Source organism: Nomia melanderi, chromosome 11 (assembly GCF_051020985.1).
Source record: "Nomia melanderi isolate GNS246 chromosome 11, iyNomMela1, whole genome shotgun sequence".
NCBI classification, from domain to species: Eukaryota; Metazoa; Arthropoda; class Insecta; order Hymenoptera; family Halictidae; genus Nomia; species Nomia melanderi.
The window spans coordinates 4,902,331-4,930,313 of NC_135009.1; the positions used below are offsets into that span (position 1 = coordinate 4,902,331).

Here is a 27,983-nt window from a genome sequence, read left to right on the forward strand (position 1 = left end):
AACTATCGCGATGAATATTAATCCCTCGGCGGATGTCTTCTTTTGTGAGAGTATACTGAAATACAATACTAACATATTTATAAAATAGTTATATGGTAATTGTAAATGAGCTGTAGTAAGATAAAATAACGAAGAGATGCTATAGTAGGATAAGCTAAAGTTATTTAACTTAGAAGTACAATTAAATTACAACGAAAATAAAAAAGTGATTTTTCAACGACCGTATACTTCGAACAGTGGGATTGTATGTTAAATGGTTATTTCTATTTTCAACCTTCACAAAATGCCATATTCTGATCCTCTCAGTTCTCTTTGAAACAGAAACTGTCTTATTCGATTAGTATTAATATATTTAAATATATGTTATAATTATTTTTTTAATTCTGCGGCGTGATTCAAATTATTTGATCCCATAATACTTTTCATTATAAATATTCATTACTTTTTATGAAATATCGATGATAGTTTTTGCAATTAATACAAAGAATAATCTTGCAGAAATTAAGGGACAGGATTATTTTATTTCACTATATATTTATTCATTGATTATTTGAATTTTCTTTTATTTCAATATTTCATGTAAATTACTATACGTAATTTATTATTGAATTTTAAATTTAATAATTTTACTGTGTTTATAATCAAATGGCGACTGACCAGTTGTCTCTCGTGTGCAAAGGGTTAATAGATCTATTTTATTCAATATATTTATCTATTAATTTGTTGTTTCGAGCTGTTGAATAGTTGTCGTAAGTTTCTTGTGGGATATGGTTACATACTTTCTAGACTAGTTTTTCATGACAATTTTTACGAAATATAACTAATAGAAATGGATATACCGAGGAACTTTCATATTAAATACAATTTATTTTGAGACGCAGTGCAGTGCGTTTAAATTGTAAAGTGCATAACAAAACGTCTGCTCTTTTTATACAATCGGTATTTCAGATTGTCGGACACGAAGTCCCATAAGATGTCCAGTCTATCCTATCTCTCGTCGGTGGTCCGAGACAACCACTTTACCTACCTAGAACTGCAGAACTGATCATAGCGTCCTCTTCTTAAGAATTATAATCAAGTAGAACTATTTACTGAATTAGTCTTTGAAGGTAAAAAGTCTGTACGTCAGGGGTATTGGGGGTAAAAATTAAACTCCTCGGGTAGAGGACAATTTTCGAATTGACCAACTGAAAGCTTTCCCAAATTCTGATACATGAAATTGAAGCTTGATATTTGCACTTTAGCGATCAAGATAAAAAATAATCACATTGACACACTTAAAATCGCATTTGAAGTTCAGTAGTACCTAAGGCCTGAATTAACGAATTAATAGCAATAAAATCAGCTGCCAATAGTAATAAAATTTCCTGATGCTTTCAAACCTGACAGGGGTTTTCATTTTGCAGAACATCCGGTTTATGCCGTGATTCTCCGTCAGTTTTACGAGGTGAGGACTGACAAGAAGCACGTGTGCCAACCACAACTGCCGTGGAACGGCGCGGTGAGATAAACAAGGCTAGAGAATCGTGATTCTTGGACATGCTCGTGGCATCTGAGAAGAGCCGGGGGACAAAGGAACCAGCCACAATAGAAAAATGATTTTTCTTCAAGTCGGGAGCTTAAATTTACTTTGGCCATTGTACAAAAATTGATCGTTGCATGTGGGTTTTCACAGCAGGACACAGCATGAGGGATATTTGCCCACGCTTTCCTGGTTGTAATTGGACTGGGAAAACGATGATTTTCTCAGTCAATTCTTACGATGCGGGGGAACGCTCATTGAGAATCAATTATCGTCTGTTTAAAGAAACTGCTTAATATTCATGCATTCCTACCGTCGTTCAAGAAAATGCAAATGAAAACGAATCGAATCGGCACATTTACGGTTTTAATTCACCGAAGAGAGAAAAATGGTAGAGCTGTTTTGATTTAATAAACTGAGACATGGGGACGGGTCTTCCATTTTTAGATCTTCGGTATGTTTGCTGTCATAAGATATTTACATTACATAGCCATTTGTTCACGTAATTGCGCAAAATTAATAATAAAATCTTTACCCCGTATCAAGGAAAACAATATTCAAGACAGAGCTTTAACAGTTTAAATAATAAGTAAATGAAAGTAAAACAAATATTTAGCACAATGGATGAAATTAAATAGCCTACATAACCCTATACTTACCTATTCATTTTAGATAACTCCGAAAACTTCCTCTACATCCCTAAAAAAAGAAAAACAATGATATTAAAACTTAAAACATTTCCCATATTATTATACCAATATTGCGACAATTCAAATCGTATTCATTTAAAAGTCCCTCACCATTAATAAACATTCATCCGCGCAGGCGAACCTCACGATCTTCGATAACTCGATCTCCAATAACAAAATCGTACAACTTTCTCTCACCAGAAAGTGAATATTCAATTCACCGTTTCTAAACTAAATGTGCGAAACGGAGAAAGTCAATGAGTACGATAGAGTCCACTCGACGGACAATTTCGATGATACACCGTCGAGGGGCCAGGCGTTTAAATTGATCCAATTTGCGAGAGTTTAACTGCATCCTGGTAGGATATAGCACCTTTTAATTCGCGGACGCCAATTCACCGCGCGATGGACGGCGTCACGCGAATGCTCGCGAGAGGGGCTTGCAATTAAAAGTTTTTCCAGCCAGTGTCCGCTGTCCACGGCTCCCGGGCGTTGTTTCCTTGGCCGGTGTCGAGAGACCAATTACTGGAATACCAGAAGCGTAGCCGGCGGGACGCGACCCGCGGAAAGGTCAGAGCTTTCCGCGTTTCCCGATCGAGCCGGAATGCAACCGGCAAGTGGGCATGCTTCGAGAACTCTGAATGAATCCGTAGCACCGTGCGCTCCTTTGGAGTCTTATTATAGACGCGTCTGCCATCTCAGCGTATCGGTGACTCAATGGCTGAACACTGATTCACTCACCGCTTCCGACGACCCGACGAATAAAAGGAAATTGATTTTTTAATGTGAACAAATAGTCTTGATATTTGGTACCACATTTGTTGCTTGTTCTACCATGAATTTATGGCTTGACAAAAGTAAATGCTTCAGGAATGTTTGGAATAGTTATGATCAATGATTATAAGCATCTCCATCAGTGAGAAATTAACCTTGTGCACTCGATTTATTTTCAATGTTGATGGGTGTAAACTTGCATTTATTTTTAGGGAAATAAATTAAAGTCATTTACAGCGGTAGAATTAAACGTTTTATATTTATTACGTCTATTTTATTATAATAATATTTAATTTTCATAATTTTTTAGGGTGTGGTATTTTTTAAAGTACCACAAATAAGCAAACACTTAATTTTATTTAATTGCAACGGAGATTGTTCCATTGCAACATTGTAGTTAAATGCACTTCAGTTATCGTTTTGAATGTTAATCTATTATCGAAATTACTTATATTTAAATTCATTTATTCTAATACCTAATTGGTACACGGATTTCTGCAACTGTTTTTGGCATGCCAGTACTTTCTTATTTGAAAAAAGCTATGTATTCGATGCTCGAACATTGAAAATACCGGTTTTGCTCGAAATATCTTCTCGAACGATATTCTCGAATCTTCTAAGCGCGGCTAAGAAATTCTCGTTGAGTTAACAAACACGTCTGGTTTATTATTTCGTCGTGTAGCTTCTTGCGCGCGGTCTTCCGCGTCGGCGACGCGTATACAGAAAACAGAGAATTTCGACAATGCGCCCGTGGCCGGATCTTCCGAAGCGCAACTGGGTCGCCGGTGAATCCCGCAGCGAAAGAAAGTCGTCGGAAAAAGGAGCAAATAGCGAGAAGTTTACAGGATCAGTGCGCTGGTTGCCGTCTTGCCGGTCAACTGTGCTTTCTATTAAGGTCGCAGCGAGATCGTTTCCTCTCTATCTCCCTCATAGGACGTTTCTTTCCTCGAAAATTCCTTCCGAATCAAGCTCGATCGTGCATAAACAGAAAGAAGGGTTTCGTCGCTGATTTCGCCGCGGAAGAGCTTTGCTTGCTTATACACGATTGAAAAACGGATGGTACGTGGACCGAATCCTCGCTGAGACCCCTCGTCATTAGGATCGATCTGTATGCCCGGCGACTAGGAGAATCGGCGCTGTAAGTGTCGGTCCTCGCTCGTAAACGCGTCTTTCCTTGCTTCAGGGAAAAAGGCCGCGGGGATACATGGAAACATAATCGCGTAATCGTCGGCCGGGACTGAGAACGTCGTGAGAGTGTCGTAAGCCCTTGTAGAAGACGCAGGAAACTGGCCGAATATCTCCGAGTGGAATATCCGAGGCTCGAGAGACGTTCTTTTATTCGATCGTGAAAGATTCCACGGGTAGCCCATATGGGTGGCTTTTATCTCTTCATTAGGACGTTTCGACGGCGTTGTTACAACGACCGCAGTCGTAACGCTGGATATTCGAGGCGGCTGCTGTTATGCGATACGCTCGTTCCACGGGGACGTACAATTTGTACGATTCTCTTTCTTGAAAGTAGCTGACCGAATTGCTGATTCGACGTTGCACTGGAAGTTGGAGAATGGAGAATGGAAAGTTTTCGTTCAATTTTGTTCAGCCATTTTTGGATTTCGAGACTGCGCGAGACCTTGCGCTGAAGGGTTCGAGCAGTTTGCTGGGGAAATCTTGGAAGAGAATCGCTGATAAAACTCTATTTTCTTGGTGTGATCGATTGGATGCTACGGACTTCGCGTTCCTTAGCGATAGTCATGGTAGCTAGAATAATTCAGTTACTGTGATTTTCTTCGGGAGTTCGAAGGGATTTGAAGAAAAGCTACTTTATGCTAGTGAAATTAACTACTTCCGGCTTTTGCATTTCGTAGAAGACGAACCTAAGAAAATGTTCTCTAAGACAACTTTTAATAAAGTTTCATTACTCGAAGTCATTATAGTAACTATTTTCCTAGGTATTCAATTCATCACTTACTATTTTGGAACAAACTGAATAACAACGTTCTTAATTTAATATTCAAACTCTTTCAAACTCTTTCATACTCAGAAATTAGATTACCCTGATTTATATCGAAATAATACTGACTAAACTATCTGTTCAGCGCGCACAATGAATTTTAACTTTAAATTTCAAAGTTAGTCATATGTACGCTTCGAGCGGCAAATTAATGGCACTCGAATATTTAGGGTTGGTGCAAATCAGTCCGCACTTAATTTTAAAAATTAAATTTAATATTAAACTTAATATTTAATATACATAGTGTTGTTGCACGAGCGTTTGTCTGATAGTTACTGTTTTATGAATTCACAAGATCTAGTGAGTGTCGAAAAACTATTCCTAGCGGGACTTCAGTGGTCTTCTATCTCAGGTATCGACTAAAAGTAAACAGTAATAAGGGATGGCCTGTAATCTCGCGATCTACCTGAAGTTTTTAGTTAAGCAAGGCCAGGTCGAAGGCACAAAAAAATGGAAAACTCCGAACTTGACAAGGTGGTAAATGCCTTCACTTCAGAAAATATAATTTGTATTTAACGGCCTCCTCGAACAATGATGTTTCTGAATATAGTTTGAATTTCGTCGGGAACCGAATATAACATTTTCAAATATGTTGTTAAAACGTAACACTATCCAAGAAGAAAAACTACTAAACATGAATCATCCTAGTTTCAAAATGCTCATCAGCGATTCCCTTTTCAAATGATTACAAGCCTCAAACTGGCTTAAATTTGGTGCGGGGTGTCCAGTCGTAACAAGTTTCGGAAAAACTCGTCGGCCTCTGTAATCGCTGGGGAATCTTACTGGGTCCAATCACGCTCGGATTCCGCGAAACGCGAAAGGAAAGGATCGTCTAATTTTGGCAAAGCCGATAGCAACAGTCGATCCTCGTTCGGTTCCGCGGAGCGGCCATGTTTGAGAGGCGCCGTGCCGCGTCCATCCGTGGACGTGGGTGTGTCGGCAGCTCCGTGTTGTCCGTTTATTATGTTAGCCGGTTTGCCAGGCTTATATTGTGCCCACCGGCACTCGTTGTAAACGGGCATCGCGCTGTTCTCAAAACCGCGATCACGCATCTCCGCCGATCCTTCATTTCCCTCGGTGTCGCGCAAGCTCAAGGAGCTTCGATCTTCCGTCGCAGCTCAATAGAATCCGTGAGGATCGATCGCGTCTCTGTTAATCGTCTATCGTTAGCTGGGTGAACAGTGAATCTTTATCTTTCCGGACATTAAACTCGATCTTTGCATTATTTTCTGTGAAAAGGAGAACTTTTTATTATTCCCTCTATTCGTACCTTCTCCCGAGGTACCGTACCGAACAATCGATTAACAGCTACGCGGAACTTGGTTGTGCGGAAACTTGAAAATTCGGGGGATCCGTGATGACATTATCATCCAGGGATTTTATAGTCGACACTTCGACGGTGGGTGATCGCGATTCGAGGGTGATCACGTTCGTCAGCGGATGAACGGGGCCAGAAAGAACTGTTTTTACGGGCCGGCTCGGTGATCATCGCGCGTCTCCAATTTCTCGGTAGTGACCGGGAGCCTTCCGGTTGCCTTTAATTAAACCCGGCCCACAGTAAAGCGGCAAACGTTTCATTCCCCGACGACTATGCTCGTAAATTTCGCCGTGGAATTCCGGACACTGTGTTTTTCCTGAGACTCTGGGGAGCTGCGAGGAACTTTTCGGCGCCCTCTTCGGATCATTCCTTTCGTGGGGCGGCTGGGAAGCTTGCGGGGCGATAAAATGCCCGCGAGAACGATTCTCGCGGCGTTTGCAGATTTTTTTCGCTCCTCGACGACAGTTCTTGTCGCCGGCTGAATCCAAGAAAGATTTTCGGGATTGAATCAGCTACGGTGCGCGGAATCCACGCGTGCCGGGAACAGGAAGGCTGTTCGGTGAATATACTCCGGAATATTTCCAAGCCGTGGGATTATTTAAATCTGTCAAGGGGGAAGGTGCTTTATGTCATTGTCACGGCCATGCCTCTCAGATCGGAAGCATCGTCCTCGTCGAGGGATACGCTCAACACCGTCTCCACTGCGGTTAGTTCCTTTTTTCGGCACTGTTTTTCGCAAAAAAATGTTGGATTGCTTGTTCGGTGAAGAATGATTTATCGTCTTTTTGGTCAAATAGATTTGGGTAAATATATAATAATATTCACTTCGTATATGTTCCTGTTAAATTCAGCTTAATTTATTGAATTTACTTACTGGACAATCATTGATAGTTCCTTGGTAAAGCAAATTCTGATGGATTTATTAATTCAGCTAAAGATATAGTTTCAATTTTAAACTGAATTTTAATAATATTTACTTCAGAGATACAGTAGGACTGTCAAAACGCGAAACTTTCTATCAGATAAATAAGAACCCGATTATTTTAAAGAGAAATGAAATAAGAAAAGCAACATTGCAAAAATGTTCTCTTCAAAGTACACCCCCAAAAGGGACTTCGTTATCAATTGCGGACGTTCCAACGTCTATTTCGAAGGGCGAAGGATAACATTTATTTTACTCGTAAAACGGTCGGATCCGTTAATCAAATAGTAACGTTCGTTCATTCGGAAGGAACACATTCAGTCTCGAATTATCGATACACGCGTCACTAATCCTCGCAGCGGGCAGGTGGCAGCTATGGTTTCCAGGTTTATACTATGTGATGAATCTCGCGGAATCCCTGTGACTCCGGACAATCGTCGATCAACGATATCTAGTTCGATGGAATAAATAGTCTCGGCATCTGTTCGAGCGATGCCATAGACATCGGGTAGCACGGGAATTTGCAGACGGCTCGGATATTCGCTTATTTGAGACGCACGCCTCTATGTGCTGCTTACGCGGCTTACGGGCAAAATAGATCAGGGCGCACGCCGTTTCCGTGCCGGCGGTACATATCTGCATCCGGTGGTGGTTCAATTTGAATATGATAATAATAGGTAAACGTCGGTGGTCGTGCTCGCGTGATTCCGGTGCGACACGCGTGTGTGTACATACTTATACGCGTCCCTGTATAGATAACATTACATTTACAGTACATACGGTACCTTATTCTAATCAGTTCACGTGACAAGTTAACTGGCGAAAAATGTATTAGTCTTTGATTAATTATCTGCAGATTGTTTCTTAAGGAGTCTTTAGAAGAAAAAGGTTTAAGAGGCACTTACCACTTGCCACAAAGCTGTTTTGTTTTAATATTTCACATACTGATGTATTATACTAAGTTTCACGTTAAATATAAAACTTTCCAAATGTTACTGTACCAGATCAAGTGACTGAGAGTCGCCTTTCAATTGCAAAGGGTTAATGTAATCTTATGTATTCACGGAACTGTCATTGAAGAATAGAATCATCTTCTTGATTAACGTACAAAATCATTTCTCCGAATACACCAGATAAGGGATGTTTATAACACGCCTCTAAGTTTTCTACAAAGAGGGAGCTTAAGCGATCGTAAATGACTTTAAATCAAACAAAGATCCCAAGATCAACAGATCGTGGATCAACAAATAGGTCTTGAAATGGGCTAACAAGCCTAGCTAAACGAAAATATATAATTCCATTCAAGAAACCGGAAGTCATCTCGCAATCTCGGCGCACCGCCACTTGCAAAAACAAAATCGGCATCCGTGAAATCTAACCTATGAGTAATACGTTAGCCAATTTCGCGGATTGATTAATACAAGACACCCCGTGTATATTTATATACACGCCCGCGTCGTATACACACGCGTAGCGAAACAACGGGAAATGCAAAATAGCCAGGCGACATGTTAAATTGCTTCGGCGTCGCGCGAATGGAAATGGAGCTGTCACTTCGGCTGCGATCGCTATCCTAAAATTTAATGCCGTCCAATGGGGATGGTGTTTGCATGTGCGTCCGTGTGCCTATGTTTTTTGTTTGTCCTCCACTATTTTTCTTGTCGCCGTGCGACGACTCCGTCGAACCGTGACCGACGAGCTGGGAACCGGGTTAACGAAATCCCAACGTTCCGCGTTCGAATAAATAAATTTCACCCTGCCATCCGTTCCTATTTCTCGTCGTTCTTTGTTCGGGATTCAAAATTCTTCGGATCCGCCGAGCGAATCTTGTTAACCCTTTCACTACTATGGGCGACCATAGTCGCCCTACATGAGATGCCACGTACATGCGACGAACGACTATAGTCGGCCCCTCTTTTGCATACTCCGCATCTCTCTTTGGACATGCAGTTTCAGTGTTTTAATCAGTAAAATTTATTATTATTACTAAAAATTATTGTTATTATTCGAGGACATTTTTTTTCAAACAATATCGTTAGAGCAACTTATGGCGCAGTGAAGCACAAACCACACAGAGCGGCCAAACGCCCGTTTTTTAGACAAAACTTGGTAACTTAAAAAGTATGAGTGATATAAAACAATACTTCAGACAAGATTTGTAAGATATAGAGCTAAAGGTAAGGTGGTTATATTTTTTTTACATTATGACCATACTATGAAGATTTTTCAATGACAATGGATATTTTGCGTTTCAATTTTAACGTTATATAAATAAAGAAACGGAATTTCTTTGCACAAAATTTGTATTTTTGAAATGAAAATCATTTTGTATAGCAGGGACTACTTAGCAACACATTGGTAACCTTCAATTGACGTTATGTGAACAGTCGAGTTAATTATTTTCTGCGCAGGCACGATATCTACGATATCTATTACAATACGCTTTCATTGAATTCGATGATTCTTCCTTCTCCTTCTGGGCTAGCTTCTATCTCGATTCCGACGCTATCGACACACGTCGTCTGAAATCTTATGTCGGACGCAATCTCCCTGGCGAATTTATTCCCTGTAGTTTTATATTTATGACGTCCCTATCCATTTTAATTGCTTTCCGAAGCCATTACAGCCCGCTAAATATATCGAACTGTTATTGCCGCGGCTACGAGGCGAACTGACGTAAGTCATACTTTTCAGAAGTTTCGGCCGGATCCTTGATCTATGATGTATCATGTTGCCGCAGAAGATATGTGTTTAAGTGTTCGTCGATATGATTTAAAAATGTTATTTTCTCGGGATACAAACGCGGGATAATGACTGAGTACACAGCGGGAAGATATTTCGAACTTCGAACCGTCATATCTCTAAAAATATATGACTTCTGTTGTTTAGTCTTACAACCACGGATCGTGGGTCACCGCTCAGAATTTTCCGGTTCACTCCGTCCGCAATGACCTCTTTCTATTTCCATTCTATCCCTCGAAAACACGCGTGCGTCCTCGGTGGTCTCGCTCGAACGTATACTTTATCGTTAGTTACCGTACATAAATCTATTCCTATTAGTTATACAGGCGGTATATCCCTTTTAGACCGCGGAAGGAGTATTTCCTCCTTCAGGATCAGGTTTTATAGCAGCAATTTTTACTGAACCGCGTCCATTCCCGCCGCAGCGTTCATCGTACACCATATTTTGCGTAAAGCGCGGAATTTATACGGTGCCCGTTTATCCTGGCTGAGTGACAGGTGTATTAAAAAGAACGAAGAGACGAATAAGAGAGAGGAAATTAAAAGTGCAACTAAGTGAGTTAAGCGTATCGTCGTTTTAACTTCTTCTGAGACGCTTTTGGGAAACAAGGTGCACTTGCAACCCCTGTGAATCTCATGTAGCCTGGAAGATCACTGAATGGTTGAATATCTTGTCTTTACAACAATTCCGTTACACACTTTGCCTTTAGTTTTCTCTAAATTAAACTCATAAAAATGTACAAATTATCACTAGCAATAAACTGTCAGTAAGAAAAAGTACTGTATTACCACTAAAGGACTAAATATATTCTACACAAAGTTTATACATTAGTACAGGAATAATACAATCGATTAAAATTTATTGCAATTTATTGCTGCATTGATTAAAATTTATTCATCGAATTCAATACAAAATTTCCACCACCAATCGAACTCGATATTAACAAACAACGAATTGAGTCAACCTAGATTGAAAACTTATAACGTACCGAACAAATAGTTTTCAGGATCGATAAAGTCGTATCACGATCAAAATGATTTCACATGAAAAGCAGATAAAATTCCACAGTGTCTAGTGTTAAGAGTATCACCGTACAATTGCCATAAATTCTCCTGGAGAGCCGTTGTCACAGTGTCAGGGACCACTGATCGGATATTCGCGATTTGTTGGCAGGACGAGCGAGGACGGACCGGAAGATACCTCGCTGGCGGAGCGGCGCTTGCGATCACGTTGCTGGCGCTGCATCATGCGCTTTTGCGGGACACGTCGACTATAGCTGGCGTCTGCATACCGGCCATTATAATGGTGTCCTACATTATCTGGATTCTGTATTCCGCCCATCGGGATCGGCGAAAGGTAACGAGTTTTAAATCATGCCACTTCTCTTCCTACTAGTTCGTTGTATCGCGAACGGAAACCGGGGCGAGAGGTCGTGCCCAGACACTGGACGATTGCCAATGGCTCCGTTGAATGTTTACAGAATCTTCTATATGAAATATTTAGTCGATACTCGGGTTAAAAATCTCTGACCGGACGAATCGTTTCGTGATCTATTCCGTATACTGATATTTATTATCAAGTCTTTTTTTTTTAGAATTTTAAAAGACTAGAACTATCTAATAAATTAAGACTGAAATTAAGATTGGATTGTTTTGGAGTTTCAAAGAAAGCTTAACACTGAAATTACCAAACGGATCAATTTGATTTCTCCTTTTACAATTATTGAAACGATAAAAATAAGCTGCTGAGAAATTATTATAATTAAAATTATTATAATTATAAAAATTGATTAATACTCGTACGAATAAAAGTTTCAAACGAAAAATGTACTTTCGTGAATTGTAGATATAAGGAACTTTAGACTTGATTTGACTCCTCGGGAGTTCTAGTGTTATTCCATATGCTGAAGACAATTTATGAACTTAATTACTTGGTAAGTTCGTTAACTAACTTGATAGAAAATTATTAATTTGGTTAATACTTACTTTTCATTCACCGTTGACCTTGATTCAGCTTCCCCCTTCTTATTTCAGTTTTTCGAAATCCTTTCCCTATCTCGACGTTTCTTCTTTTTCAAATTCTCAAAAACGAATCGCGTTCTGAAAAGAGAATGTGTAATTGATCTGGTAAATGAAGGTTTCGGTAGCGTTTTCTACGCGAGCGGAAAGAGGATCGACCAGATGCATAGGTTAAAGAAATTAGAGAGCGAACACGTTCGGTTGACCGGGGGCAAGTTTTTCCGGACGGGTTACTTTTAATCTTGTAATAAGTCACTCGGACCGCCCGCGTGTCCGATGGGGTAGAATGTAATTGAATTGTCTGAAAAACTAGGGACGAACTGATCCGGTTGCCCTGAAGATCCTATTACGCCGACATATCGCGCGATGGGGCAGCGTGACCACGAGGATTCATGGAGTTTTGGTCATAGGGATTCTGTACGAGGGAACTAACGATCGTGCACGGTTGCTAACGATTTTTTACTGTGTTCGATCGATTCGATTCATTTTTTACTAACATGTTGATTCATTCAATAATTTTGAGCATTTTATACAATGTAGGACGAAGAGAATTTTATTGATGTAAACAATATTTAAATGACACAACTTTTGTATATTATTTCGGTAACGATGGGAAACACAAAGATTGAAAATCTTTTCACACGCGCAGGATATACGCATATTTAGGACACTTTAGGTTCATTTGACTAAAGTATGTTTAGTTTCAAGCTTGTTTATTTCTGAATTTTTAATAAGTTTCGATATATGACAATGCTGTATATTTGTTTCTTAACCCCTTGTTTTGTGATTCAGTGATTTTCTAGCAAGAAACAAGTGATATATTTATCTTAAATGAAATTTACTATTATATTATAGTACTATTACACAAACAAGTTTAGACTCGGTCACGATGTGATTATAAAATTAAGAATTTGAAATAACGTTTCCCTTTATCATCATTCTTTTACATAGTTTCATATACGAAATCTATACAATAATTACCACATACGTATAATTCCATAAAAAATCGTATATAATCAATGTAACGATGCATTGGATACGGTGAGTTTGTTCATTTTTGTGTCAATTCCATGTATTTTTTCGTGACTTACGTTCGTCACCGTGCACCGCATGCAAAAAATTACTAAACGAAACGTACGAATTCGCGCGTGAAAATAACGCCGCGACGAATTCACATCGACGGTTCTTCCGTGTCTGTCTAGTGAGTTTTTCGCGCTGAAACGAGATGAGACAAGTATCATAGCGGTGAACAAGCCGGCTAATGAACGGATATTAAGAACTGGACAGCTCATCGTCGCGACAGGATAATTTGGAAAGGCCCGCGAGTCGAAACGGGGAAATGGAAACGGTAATTTATGGAAAAAAGAAGCACCCTAGGTAAACGACGTGCTGAAAGCCTGTCCGAATTGGAACAAGGTTAGTTGATAACATAAAACGAGGTTATCTGCTGCCAGGTGGGATTGGTGATTTACGAGGGCCGAACGAGTGGATGTTGAAGGTTCGTATGAACCGGTTAACATTAGAACCACCAGACTGGTCAAAACGAACCACTTTGGATTGACTTTTTTATCATTATTGAAATTATTAAATGCATTGATTTGGCAAAACGTATGTACATCAAAATACATTTTAAAGTTTCAATAAACGTTATTACATAATTGGTATATAATTACTGAATTTGAGCTACTTCGATTTCGACTTCGCGAAAATTGAAGATTTGAAACTACACTGAACATTTGCCTGTTAAATAGACTAAGTTAATTTTCGACCAAAACAAAGTGACCGGAAGATTCTATTTTAGATCGTTGCTTCGAAACAGATTTTCTTGCTGTCGGATATTTCTTTTCAACGTTTTGATAAAAGGTTCCGATAGGAGATACTGAGAAAACGAACTACTTCCTTTTTAATCTTTCATGGCGGACTAAGAGCATTATCTGCGTTACGAGTTTTCAATGCTCCATCTCGATTCTGGATCGATTTTAGTATCCTTGGAAGAAGATTCTGTAATAGATGACTTAATAACGGAGACTCCATAATGTTATTATTACGAAGGTTGTAAATGTGAATGCAGTCCACAAAATGAAATCGAAATCGTTATATAACATAGGAATAGTAGGAATGAAGAAAATTCAATTTTCTCTTAAATCAACTCAGGAATCTTTCATTTCGCATAAAAAAACCGTTGTTCAATCAGTAAACCGGGCGGTTTTAAAAATCTCTCGTGTCCAACAAAATCAACCAATGACGAGTATACACAAACAATGAGCAGATGTACCTAATATATATATTAAAATAAAAAGCTAAAGCGAAATGAAAGAGAACAACACGTTTATTTAGAAAAATGCAACTCAGATTCACTATCAAAATGGATAAAATTACATTCAGCTCCTAAAAACACATAAAGCCAAGCCTAGTTGTAGCTAAACGGTAAATCTGAATAATTAATGCGGGGACGTAGGGTTCCGAGGTTTAACGGGCGTTGCGATTGACAGTCCTTTGCCCTATCAGTCCCTGGCAAGGGAGCCGTTTCCTATCAGACCGCGCCCTCGCTCTCGTGCGACCGATGCGGTGCGCGACAATTGGCCGAGCTCCATTCGATTTCCTCGCAACAACGAGCATAGCTGCGAGGCAATCGGGACAGAGGAAATCAGAGCGAACAGTTAACTAACCACGCGTCGTGGAACCGCGTGACGCAACGCTCGGAAAACCGAGAGCTCCTCTCTCTCTAGAACCGGCCGTGACTCTGCTTTCAGGCGTCGAGATCCGCAACCACGGTGCAGCTGACGGAAGTCATCAGCGCGCCGCCCAGGACCCAGGACAGGACCTGCAGGAATGTGGCCAGCACGGACGAGCTGCGGAAGGGCTGCCCGAAATTGACCAATGAAGATTCACGCGGGTCCAGGGAGAATCCAGCGTTCAGCGTCAAAGACGAAGCCGTGTGAAAGTGCCCCTTACGCGTTTGTTAATACCGGATATTGAAATGATAAGATCGTTGTGAGCGTTTTATATCAAAGGGAACAGTGACGAGGTAGTTTCGTCAACAATGTTGAGCGCTATAGTGGAGCGACTTTGCTTGTGATCGATTTGTAGAAGTCATTATTTTGGAAGATTGTTGAGTATCGGAAATAATGCGTAAGATGTTGTTTAGTAGGTTGAAACGTATTCGAGGTTTTGTATGCGGAAGTGACATTGACAGTATTGAACGAAATGTATGTATTAGATGAACTTGAGAGGGAAAGAGATATGATCTGATTACAGTGGTATAGTTTTGTTTGTTTGAAAACGCGTACGGTGATTATGAAATAAATATTATTGTATGCTAATATTTAATTGTTTTCGTAGAAAATGTGTACATTTTTAAATTGTCCGTTGATTTATGGAATTCAGAGAAATGACGCTGTCTGGCTGAAAATTGATTGCCATAGAAGAGGTAAAATTGTCATGAAAGCTGTATTTACTTTTACTGGGACTTTTTGGAAGTTTGCCTTTTGGAAGATGGAGTTGTAGTAATATAGTGAAGTTGAAGGTATAATGTTTTAATTGGAAAAATTCATTGACAACAGCTTTAATCTTGCTAATCGACAGTAAGTGAAATAAATATTGTAAATGAATAAAGTCATTGTAAACGAAGAAGGAAGCAAAGACAGTTTATGCGAAAAAACGAGTCAAACACATAGAATGAAAGTCCTCTGTAGGTCGCTTCGATTTTTAAACGTATTAGTACCTACAAGTAGAAACGGTAGGTCAGTAACAAACTTGCCTTGCGCGTCTGATGCACATCGAGCGTGATTAATTGAAAAGCGTGAAAAGTTGTATTCTATATTTTTCACTCATTTTTTTGCGTTTGATCATTTATAATCCTCGAATCCCGAAAAATAAATAAATTTAAAGCAATTAGAGATTTCTTATAGAAAACACTGTAACTACCAATAATTAAATTTTTTAGTATCCTGTAGTATACAATTTAAATGCAATTTTCCTTTTGCAAGAAATCACCAATAATAGTAATCATCCATAATACTGATAATATCGAAAAATGACATGATTATAATATTCAAAATAACGTTAGGTAACTGTTTTCCACCCGAAAAATTTGGAATCTGACACAATCTTTCCACAAATATCTTCTGTGATCGTCAATCAACCCTACTCTTAACACTAAACGTACCGACATTTTATATACATCTGTTCCTATTGGGATCAGTCAAATAATCGGTTATACAATAAAGGTAAACAAATGAAACGATAAATTCTTCTCAGTGAAAACAGAAACAAAAGGAAAAACAAAAATATACGAATTAATATAAAGTTAAATGGACAAAAGGAAATGCAAGATTTTTAATCAAATTTAACAACCAGTCATTTGACCGATCGCAGTCAACAAGTGCCAAATAAAAATCGAATCAAAGGACGAGCCACAGAATTGCGTGAAATGTGTTCTGCCCAGTTCCCAGAACATGTGTTCGCTATTAATAAATACGCGCGTGAGAACGCGTTAAAATCGACGGGGCACGGCGTTCGAGTTACATCGACGCCGGAGATTTATGGGGCGAAATTATTTGCTCAGTCCGTACCCGGCTATTGTTTGTTTACCCGACAGATATGACACGCAGCGGGTCGCGCACGTATTTTTTCTCCGGCCATTCGATGCGTGTTTTGACGAATAAATCTATTTAGCCGCGAAAGATAAATCGCGAAGTTCGTATATACCGGAGACTGGCTCGCGGTATTTCGAATTTATTCCGCAGCGGCGCGTAAATCACCAGCCGCGGCCATTTTCTCGGGGATTTTCTCCGTGCGGATCAATCCCTCGTCCTCCCTTGATTTCGCTCGGGAAAAAAGACACGAGGGTTCGCGCTAGGTGAAGGAAACGGAGCCCGAATCGATTTGAATTCATTATCGCGGCCATCTCAGCTGCGATTCGTTTTCGTTACGGTGTAACGACGCGTGCCGCGAGCACGTTCGTTAAAAGCTGCAGATATCTTGCCCCAGGCGTCTACGCAATTCTTTATTTCAGCACCGTAAATCCTGGTTATATTTATATGCGGAATATTACTTGATAACACGGTTTCATGGTGTTTGCAAGGGAACCTGGACATTTCATTATGTCCCGCTACTGATTCTGGTAACTTTGTTCGGCGGAAAACACGGCTACGCACACGGGGGTTTTGAAAACGAGCTGGTTGCGACTTGGAATGAGAGTGAAAATGGACATTTCATAGCTTCGAGAGGTTGTTTGAGATCTGTTGGGTTTATCAAAGCTTTCAGTGTGAGATGCGATTTTCTGCGGAAATTATCACTGCTAATGTTGTTGCTAATTTTAGGAATACACTGAGCATGTTCGTGTGTTTCTAAGCACTATAAAGCAGCTACTAGATTATTATAACATATTAAATGTTTTGAAATTCTTTGTATAAAAATGAATAATTTATGCGATTCCAATTTTTAAACATTAATTTCCGAATATTGAAAATTATGTTTAGTCGTATGCACAAAAAGAAGTATTAGCTTTTACTAGGAATTTTGTAAATAAATACTTGGTTTTATATGCGTAAAGGGCGGAGTACTTACTGAATTTTCTCGTACATACTTAAAATTCGTATGCATGAGACTTGGTATTTACTAAAAACATCAAGTAAATACTTATTGTAATTTAAATACTTTCGTAAATGCTGTTTAATACTAGTAAAACATTATGCGTAAGAGATCCAGCATGAGTTTTTACTTATACTTAATACCTATAAGCATTTACTTTTATGCATACAACCCATTGACATCTTCTGTCTATTCACGGAGTGTGCAAAGTTTTGTTAAATACTTTTCTGCCGAATGTTAAAAAGCGCTCTTCGCTTTCATATCAACGCTAGCATCTTAGGCAATGTCTTTAGCAGCAGTCAGCCCTCGAAAGGAGGCTTTCTGGAAAGAAAAATGCGGGACGAGACAATTGAAGCGCGTAACCTCGAAAAGAAACGAACGGGAACGAAGCAATTTAGCGGCGTTCCTCGGCGCTTAATAGGCGGCGTTCATTAATTAGGAAAAAATATAAAGTGACGGTGTAATTCATTAGCGGAGCTCCGGAGTCGCAATTCATTTTCGTCTCAGGGCTGGCACGTTTCCTCCATTCCTTTCTTATCTCTCAATTATTCCTGGACCGGTGAATTAAACGATTCGAGGGTCCGAGTCCGAGGGGGCGCGCGAACGGAAAGGGAGGACTTAGAAGCAGGGGCGAGAGAAAGGCAGGGAGGGGGTCGAAATAAAATCCCCGATCTCATTAACAACGGTATCAATATTAGTCCCTTATAAAGTTTTTTTGAAAATTTTAATTCTCGAGAAATGTTCGCAGAAATTTTTAATTTTATACTATGGTAATGTACTCTACAGTTAATATCAGTTTCATGTATAGAAGTTGTCGAAAATGTTAATCATTGAAAATATTCACAGAAATCTGCTACAAATTATTCGGTTATATATATAAATTTTTTTAAATTTTACAACAGTTTAAAAAACTTTACTTCTCAAAAAATGTTCGAGGAATAATTGCGTTAGAGATTGTTACATAATACATATATTTTAGAGTTAAGTTAGTGCTAGAGTTCTATTTAAAGAAGACTTTTTGATCATTTTAATTCTTGAAAAGTATTTACACAAAAATGTTGCTTCGAATTGTTTGATAATATACTTCAGTTTTCTGATCGGATAGTTAATTAGATTCGATCGGCTAGCGAATACGCGATCCCAGCATCCATCTCTCGACGGTTTTGCCCGCGGAAGCAGCGTACTCGTTCGCATTCCACGCGAAGCCTTGATTAAATTTCAGTTTGGCTGCCTCCATCACGGTCGCAACTCGAAATTTCCGGCTCGTCGCCGAAGATGACGAATCGCTGGCCAGGAATTTTTGGTACCGTTTCTGGGGATGTGTATTGCAGACTGGTAATAGAGAGATTATTAACTCCTTCTGGGCGGTTGAATAGAAGTCAGTCTTACTTGTTACATGACACAAGGAATTTCATTCACTAGAGAAACTGGTAAAAATGAACTTATTTTTAAGATATATCCATTTGACTCTAAAACATGTATCAAAATGATCAATTTCTGAATTGTTCCCTCACAATTATTGAAAAAAATATTTCTCCGAGAAACTACTAAAGAAACTAGTTTAGTAATTCGCACAATGAATCACAAATTACTCAAAGTTTCATTAAATTAAAGTTTCTATAGCAAAATTGGAAAAAGTGAATTCAACTGCTTCATAATTCTAACGTTAAATATCTATGCTACCTACATTATATCGAACAATTTCTTATATCGAATAACTTCAATTTTTAATACACTCACTTCTGAGAAACAATCAGTAAAATAAAATTTCCTAAGTGAAATTATAAAATCCATATTAAAGTAACAATACTGAACATCAATTCTACGCATGTATTTTATACCGTTGCTAGCATTTATATTTCATACAAGTCTAAAAATGTTTGCAATCTACCGACGTCTGACTGTGATAGAAGTACGCTAGTACTAATTGCACGCGTCGAAATTCGAAAAGAATGACCATGCCAGTCAGCGAATTTAATATCCATTCCTCGTCCCACTTCTCTCCGCTCTTATCGCTGCTGTTCTGTTCGTATCTGCGTATCAAAAACTGCGAACAACACCGTACCAACTACAATTACATTGTGGAGAACGTATCGATCGACTGCCGCACAATGCCGCCAATAATTTTGCGAATGGGGCACTCACGCCGATCCATGAAAAGAATTCCTAAGCGAATTCCCTTGGCGATCGATTGATTCCCCGGAATCTGTTCAGTTTTGATTTCGCGGTTAACTTGGCCTACTCCCAGGAAAACAGGAAGCAGCCCATTGTGGTGGTAATCGGAGCGGCGAAAAGAGGTTCCCCCGATGAACTGCGAGCTAAACACGACGAAACTTCGGTTGCAGAAGAAGGCACGCGTACACTCGAGGATACCGAGGCCGCGACAGCATTGTGCTCCGAGTTAACGAGCAAACAGGATAATTTATAGCTGGAATATTACCTTCCCGGATGAAAATCTGTTCTTCCTCTTCGCTGGCTACCAAGAATATCTAATGGAAATTCTGTCATCCTTATTGCACTTCACAGTGTAATAATAACACAACGTACGGGAATTTTTTTAAACAAAGCTGTTAAATCTATTAACTCTGAAATTTGTAGTTTAGTTATTATGTGTTTCAAGAATAAGCTGAGTGTTTTTGGAGTAATAACATTAATTCAATCTCAAGTTACAGCGATTTCATATGAGTACCCCGAAGAAGATTATCTACGAGTAAAGTTACAGCTACTGTTGCAATTATGGGGAATGAAGATCAGAAAATTGAAAAAATTATTGATCTACGTAAGCGTAGTCTAAACTAGAACTAGACTGCTGTCCAAACTAGAATAAAGGAAAATATTGAAACATGAAGAATTGATTTCCGAAATAGCTACGTTCGGGTGTGTCTCTTAAATTTCCTTATTTCCGATATTTCGCCACTTTCGGGAATCATGCTTAAAATCCGGGGCAAGTTATAACGTCGCGGGATTTCCCAGTTCGGTTTCCAAGAAAATCAAACCATCCGCCGTAAATTGAACGTCGAATCGAGAATTTTGAAATATATTGGAGGAGCAGTGTCCTAAAAATCCTGCGAGTCGCCGATCGAAGGAAATTCTGTTGCAAAGAAGGAAATGTCTCGCATTTGGGAGCGCCAGAAAAGAAAAGAAAGAACACGATACGCCATAGAACTGGCGTTCCCTGTGAAATCGTTCCGAAGTTTCGAGCGAAACTATTCATTTGGGCTAAGAAATATCTGCGATGTTCAAGCGTCGCTTTAACGAGAAGCGTCGATTCTCCTTTTTGGTCCTGAAGTTTGAAGTTCATCACGGTTCGTCTCGCACGCGAGCGTTTAAACAAAATCGTAGCTGACGTGGCGGAAAGAACGACGTTCCCGTCACAATGAAACGGTAGAAACGAGCATTTATCGCGTGACCTTTCTCCGGCAGGCAAATTACGTGCCAGCCAGAGGTGTATCGCAAACGATTTTAGCATTCTGGTTTCGCTAAATTAATAACGTCACTGGTTTTCAGCATTATGCAGTGAAAATTAATTTCTAAAGCCTACAAAAATAGGTAATATATCAAATTTTGTTTTCAGGAAAATTCAATTAGATTAGAAGTATCTAATCAATATGTTGACATTGAAAGACGAATAATTGCATAAATAGTAAGTTTTAATAATATAAAGCTGTCGCACAGGAAGCCAAATTAACAGATTTTAAAAACCAGAAATTAAAATATAGTTACTTTTTTAGTCAAAATCTTCATCACACAAAGACAAAATAGATTTCAATTACAACGTTGCAAGCTTTAGATTCACAAAGATCTGCATTCGAGTAACTTCTCAGCCAAACAAAGATCTGGTTATCGAATAAAGTAAAATCGGGCGACTGTAATCACGCGGAACTCCGAAATTCGGTCGAACGTTCCGGCTGTTTATTTCGTTACCGCGCTCCGAAGCGCATTAACGCCTGTCAGCGCCTGGCCGCTGTCAGGGCATGCCTTTTAAAATGCGCCGAAATTAACTGACGCGGCGCGGCTCGTCGGAAAATAGATTAAAAATCGCGTCCCGCGACCGGAGAGTTTCAATTACAACGGACTAGTCGTGCGAAATAAATTTTCGGCCTCGATTATTCGCGCTCCCAGATTCAACGCATGTCCAGTTGCCGTTTGTCCATTTTCGAAACGGATTTACAGTGGGCCCCGATTTACATCGTTTCGCAGTGACGTCGTCCCACGCAACGCGGTAGTCAATTGTTTCTAACCAATATTTCTCGCTCTATATGCTCAGTTTTAACTGAATCAAGCTGGAACTTACATGACTAAAGAATTTGTCGCGTGATAGATTAATTTCATAACGTTTTCATGAGTGAATAATTTCAGATTATATAGTTTATACATAGTTTTATGGATGTATATGTACAGTAAACATAAGGCACACAAGAGCGCACACATAAGGCATCCAAGAATTTATGGATGTATATGTACAGTAAACATAAGGCACACAAGATCGATTAATCAAGAATTAAGATCTTTATTTACGTATGTGTAATGGCACCACAGCGTCAGATGTCCTCATCATCAAATTATATTGTTAAAAAAGGAAATACTAATGGAATGCAAGGTCTTGAGATGAACTAAAAAATAAATTTGCCGGAAACAACTGTGCGGACGATTGTTAAAGATAAGGAACGCATTTTAATGGCAATGAAAGAAGGCCATCCGGTATATGCAAGTATTATTCGTGAACATCGTGATCTCTTCGGTTTTTTTATAGACGTTCGTTAAATGGAATCTCTTCTCCCATTTTTATACGTTTAAAGGGAAACGTATCTCTTAATCTGATAAACACATGGACAGATGTGTATATTGCATAGATGCATATATGTATATCCTATGTATCCTGACTTAGGTCCTTCTCGATTTATGTCACCTACTCTAGAACTAATTAAGACGTAAGTCCGGGGTACCACTGCACTTACTGCCAGTGTCCCGCAAGTCGAAACGGAATTGTCTTTGATGATTTACGTTCTCCTGGCAGTTAGGTGGGGACCTTCTCTAAGTCTCGACCAATCGAATGCCGGTCGATCGTCCCGGCCTATCTCCCGGCTGCTGATATTGATATCGCACCCACGCGACGATTAATTGCGCATTGATCGTGCTCGATGATTTGCCATAATTCGAATTCATGGTGCTACATCGTGACGACCCGTGTTCCGTTTGTCGTTGACGGGAGCGTCGATGAATACCGATTAATCAACACTCTACGTTTGATTCTCTTTGCTGTGTATAAGTACGTTCACATTTATGGATGATTTAGTACACATGAGAAATTGTTGGAAAATTATTCAATGTTTGCAGGATTTTTATCTGGAGCTTTTAGGTGTTTAAAGAATTTGTTTAATGGTGTTGTGCGTTTGGAACTGGTTTTGGTAACCGCAGAATAATGTAAGGAAATTAGGTACAAAAATAATTAATAAAAGCTTTTACGGTTTTCATTTTGTAGTAGTTTCTGCGGAGGCTTTTTCTATTGTATGCCCTTGTCCGTGTTTTACAAATCTCCGTATTGTTTTCTCCTTTTGGATTTCTGAATTTCCGAAATGCCTGGAATTTGAAATTAGGAACCTGGAACTTGAAATTTGAAATTTGAAATCTGGAACCTGGAATCTGGAATCTAGAATCTGGAATTTGGAATCTAGAATTAGAAATCTGAAAGCTGAGATTTAAGATTTGAAATTTCAAACTAAAATTCCCATCTTTTCCGTTATAACATCACAAAATAATTATTGCCCATATCAAGGTCGCATAAATATCTCTTTCAATAGCAGCATACATTTTTCAAGAACCGATTCTGGAGGTTCGAATGTCGATTCGAGATCACGATAGCGACTGTTTGGCGAGGTACATTAACGTCGGCAGGGACACAGAGAAAAGTTCGATGAAAGGGCTACTTTGTAATTCTCCGATGCCTCTTTCGAGAAGTTTCTCCGTTGGCCGGCGAGTGTTGCCCCGCGAAATCGATGGCTCGCAACCACTTCTCTACCTGATTCATCGCGCGAGCGCAGCGGGCGGTGGAACATTGAAAAAAGCTTTCAGAGCCCATTCTTTCTGGCGCTGTTCGGCTCCCGACGGGTGATCCGTGCTTACATCCGTCGCTGAGAGACGTTTCCATTGTGCTTTATTGTGCCGGCGCGTTTCCAGCGGAACAAACAGCCATGCGCCCGCGGGAACATGCGTTCAAAGATCTTAATTCAGTATACGAGCGGGATAATCCGGCCTCTTGTAACTTCCCGCGACTGTAAAAGCGGCGGACACAGCGCCAGAGAATGAACACCTACGGCGGATGATAAACTTTAAACGGTTCGGCTCCGTAGAATGCACACACGGTGTTCTATTCGAAATTGTTAACTCTAAAGCGAATCGTGCAATGATTACATGCACCGTGAATGGAAGGTATAGGCATATGTATTTTATATGTTAGTCGTTTACAGGACAAAGTAATTAGTTGTATTTTGTTTAATTTTTTAAAATTTTTGTACTGAAGTTACTTTAGTACTGAAAATGAGTAAAATTTTTCTATTTTTTATTTTGTACAGTTAATCACTTTTACAAATGAACGACTGATTTGTATGAAATAGACGTAAATTTATGATTTATGACGAGAATATAATAGTATCGTTGATTCGCGATGCTAAAGTGTGTGTTATTCCTGAAACGTTTCTGTTGAAATAATTCAATTGCTTTATCGTGTTTTACGAATGAAGGGGATGAAGTAGACATATAAAAATCGAATTTTTATACAACACTTGTTGCACCCGAGTAATTTCCTTCAGTCTGGTTTATTATTCCGTCTCTAGTTCCGTCATTGTTGTTTTATACGATGAACGCCGGCAATTCCTCTGTCCCTAATGAAATTCCCCGATTCCTAGTAGTGAAACGCGTCTGCGGAGAGGTTGCAGCGGTTCGAAAGACCGATTACGGAACTGGGGATAGGCTTTAATTCGTTCGTGCCTCCAGCCGGAACAAACGGCGCACCGTGTAAGATTTAACTGCCGGTTAAATAATCGAGAGGTTTTTCGTTTCGGAACCCCACACGCGAACTTTCCACGAAGAATATCTAAGTACGTGATACCTTACATCAGTTTTACGACGCACTTGAAGCGAAGCCTTGATTTAATCGGAGTTCTAAATGTTCCAACCTTTCGTGGATGAGAACTTTTTGATCTTACAAAAAGTCTTCCCATAAAAATCTGAATTATGCGTCGTTGTTTTAAATATTAAGAGAAAAGAGCCACATATCAATCTTTCGTTATTTGAACAGTTAACCCCTTATCTTGCAATATCGTGTCAGACTCGTGATGTAAATTTCAAATATAATTTACCAAATATAAATGTCATTTAATTCTTTCAAGTCCGAATTGAATACTGTCTCTTTATTATTAATTATAATGCTTCTAAGTAAACGTAGATATATAATAAGTGTAGAATTTTCCTCCTTTTCCAATGAATTATGTACAATAAAATATCTCTGTTGACCGCAATTGGGAAAAAAATCATAAGGCAGAAAGTAAACAATCCATTCGCAGGTTCCTAAATCTAATTAATATTCTTTTTATTATGGTCGACAAGTTACTTTTTTTATCAGTTCTTTACTTTTACAATCGGACTTAAAAATTTGTTGAGTATTGTTTACTTTACTAATCTCTGTCTACTTGTGCTAGTAATTAACATTTCAAATTTCTGATAATAGATCAATAGAATAAAATATAAACATACGTAGAAAATATTTACAGCAATAAACTTTTCTAACGCAGAAATTAAAAGTCTGTTGCGTCTTGGAAGATAAATTTACATAAAACTTGATGATCTCGTGATCGTATCTCGGTCTTGACATTATAAGACCGGCTTCATGAAAGTCTTACCTTGTTTCTTTTCAAATGTGATTGTGCTTCAACGTTCTCCACGAGTCGAAGGAAAAGAGGAAAAAGAACGGTATTGGCTGGAAAGCCACATTCGAGACGCAATGAATATTTCCTTAACGCGGGACTCGGCGGGATTCAAGCAGTCGGCGTAAACGGATCGCGGGCGCGTATCCCCGGAATGTAAAACGATAACATTGTGATAAAGCTTACAGGCGCCGTGGAATTTAATAATTAAGTTACTCCAGATTCTGGGCGGAACGAACGAATCCTGTGAGACAAAATTCATATATCTTGTTAACTCAGACTGATGAGTTAGTTAATCCTTAACTACCAAATTGGAGACCCAGTAATGTGTAATAATAATATTATTGTATTTCATATTATATTCTATATTATAAATATTATATCCTCAATATTAATGTTTTTAATGTAAAGATATAAAATTTAGAATGTAAAATACAATATAAGATTTAATATTATTACGATAATATATAATAATAATAATATTGTTGTATTTGATAGAAATAAAATTTTAGTTCCTACTATAATGTACTCGCGATATTGAATACTCGATGGTGAGAAGAAATGTTAAAATTATGATGTGTAAAAAGAAAAATTTGAGATGCACTGAAATTTATCTCGACAGTTTAGTTAATAATTAGAGAAGTCCGGAACGATATGCGTTTCATTGAATGCTTCGCAATTAACAGACGCGGGGACACGCGTCAACATGTCGATGCAGTCTACGCAAATCCATGGATATTTGCAACTTTCGTGACCTAGCACGTGCGCTTGCATTTATATCCAACACGGTAAACTCCCCGACGAATCGATATCGACTTAGTATAGTAGACAAACAACTGTTAACAATATATACAGAGAGCTATTGCGAACTTTCTGTATATTAATGCATAACTATATGGCCAATACAAGACTGCAGGTTCATACGTACATTCAGAGTTTTTCATACTTTTTCAAAGTTTTGCTTTTCTTCTACTCCTTCTTTTTATCGGAATTTCCTTCAAACTCGGAACGTTGAATACTTACAAGAGTTTTCCTTTTCTATTTCTCTCGATGGAACTTTTATTAGAATATTAAATATCTTTATTTACTTAGTTTTCTTTACCATTTCTTTTAAACAGACTTTCATTGTACTCCAGAATTTTCAATACTTTCTTTTTATTAGACTTCTCATGTGAATTAAAAATTCTCAACTCCGTTTTCAACTGATATTCATGCGAATTCAGAATGTTCGATACTTATTTACCAGAGTTTTGACTTGTCAGTAAACAGACCGAAGAAAATCCACTTAGCGAACGTTTAACCGCGAACAGCATCTGGATGGCTGCTCAACACACCGAAGTATTCGTAAACATCTACGGAGGCGCATGAATGATTTCGCGAGCGGTTTCCGAATCAAAAGATTGGCGAGTGCGCCAGAGAACTGTGAGTTCCTAACCTGCACTCTATCTTGAAAGTTTCTTGGACCGTAAGCAGCTCGGTTTATTGTTAAATCCGCGTCCCTGGTAAATCCAGTCTGCCTTCCCTTCTTAATACAAAGACGAGAGGACCGATTACGTTGCACCGGCGCGAGATGTCTATTTTTTATTTGGTGGGAAATGTAAGGGGTCGCTACGGTGGTGCATTCTTCTTCGAGAAAGATTAATTCGAGTCTCGGTTGAGACGCAGAAGGAAACGGGTCCCATGATAAATCGCCGCGGGATTCGTGCGCCTCGAGATGCTTTATGCATCTTACGCGATATTTTGATGCACTGAATCATGTTACCGAGATTTAACAGAATCTCCACTGTTATACAGTATTTTCTTTTCGTTACATTATTTCAATTGTAGTTCCTTTATTATTAAAAACAGTTTACACTGTTGATTCTGGATAATAATTTATTGAAATAAAGTGCACTTTTGAGCAAACATATCACTTTCTTCTCAATAAATTATGAATACCAAAGTAATTGTGTCGGTCATAGCTGAGAAAGAAATCACAGGGCAAGAGATTAAACATTTCAGATCATACTAATTTACTAAATCTTAAATAAAAGAATAATTCTAACAAACATAAATACAATTTCAGAGACATTAATGTATAAATTATATTGGAGAACAACTTAGATTCACAAATAAAGTTAAATTGACATACGCAGCACCCACAAGTAAAATGAAACAAATTCGTTCAAAAACAAGCCAAAACGAATCGCTCGTTTAAGAGAAGGAAAACAAGTGAACAGCAGTTAGCGAATTTACGAAAACGAATTGAAATCCGGAGTAAGGAATCCCGCGGAAAATGTAAACACGGTCGGCGAACCGAGAGGGTCGCACGTTGCTGAGATAGAGTTCGAAGTAGGCCAGCGTGTCCGCGACAACAGGGTCGCGCCACTTGCGTTTACCCAGGAACAACGCGCTGCAAATGAACGGTCCGCGGAATTCTCACCATATTGCGAGTCCCTTGTCTTTTCACAGCTACTGGTTAATTGAAGA

The 27,983-nt window shown here is 39.0% G+C and overlaps 1 protein-coding gene across 1 annotated transcript; it reads left to right on the forward strand.

Annotated features, from left to right (window-relative positions):
- Positions 1-5,938: 5,938 nt before the first annotated feature.
- LOC116435199 (uncharacterized) lies at positions 5,939-15,923 on the forward strand. The gene is made up of 3 exons (XM_031994522.2): positions 5,939-7,020; positions 11,153-11,335; positions 14,751-15,923. The coding sequence occupies exons 1-3, from the start codon at positions 6,958-6,960 to the stop codon at positions 14,937-14,939; spliced, it is 435 nt and encodes a 144-aa protein (XP_031850382.1). The 5' UTR covers positions 5,939-6,957; the 3' UTR covers positions 14,940-15,923.
- The last annotated feature ends 12,060 nt before the right edge of the window (positions 15,924-27,983 follow it).

Bases quoted from the DNA above. Each gene is read 5' to 3' on its own strand.
- LOC116435199 (XM_031994522.2), top strand. From the start codon at position 6,958: ATGCCTCTCAGATCGGAAGCATCGTCCTCGTCGAGGGATACGCTCAAC. The intron at 7,021-11,152 runs GTTAGTTCCTTT...ATTTGTTGGCAG, and splicing joins TCAACACCGTCTCCACTGCG to GACGAGCGAGGACGGACCGG. The intron at 11,336-14,750 runs GTAACGAGTTTT...CTCTGCTTTCAG, and splicing joins CCCATCGGGATCGGCGAAAG to GCGTCGAGATCCGCAACCAC.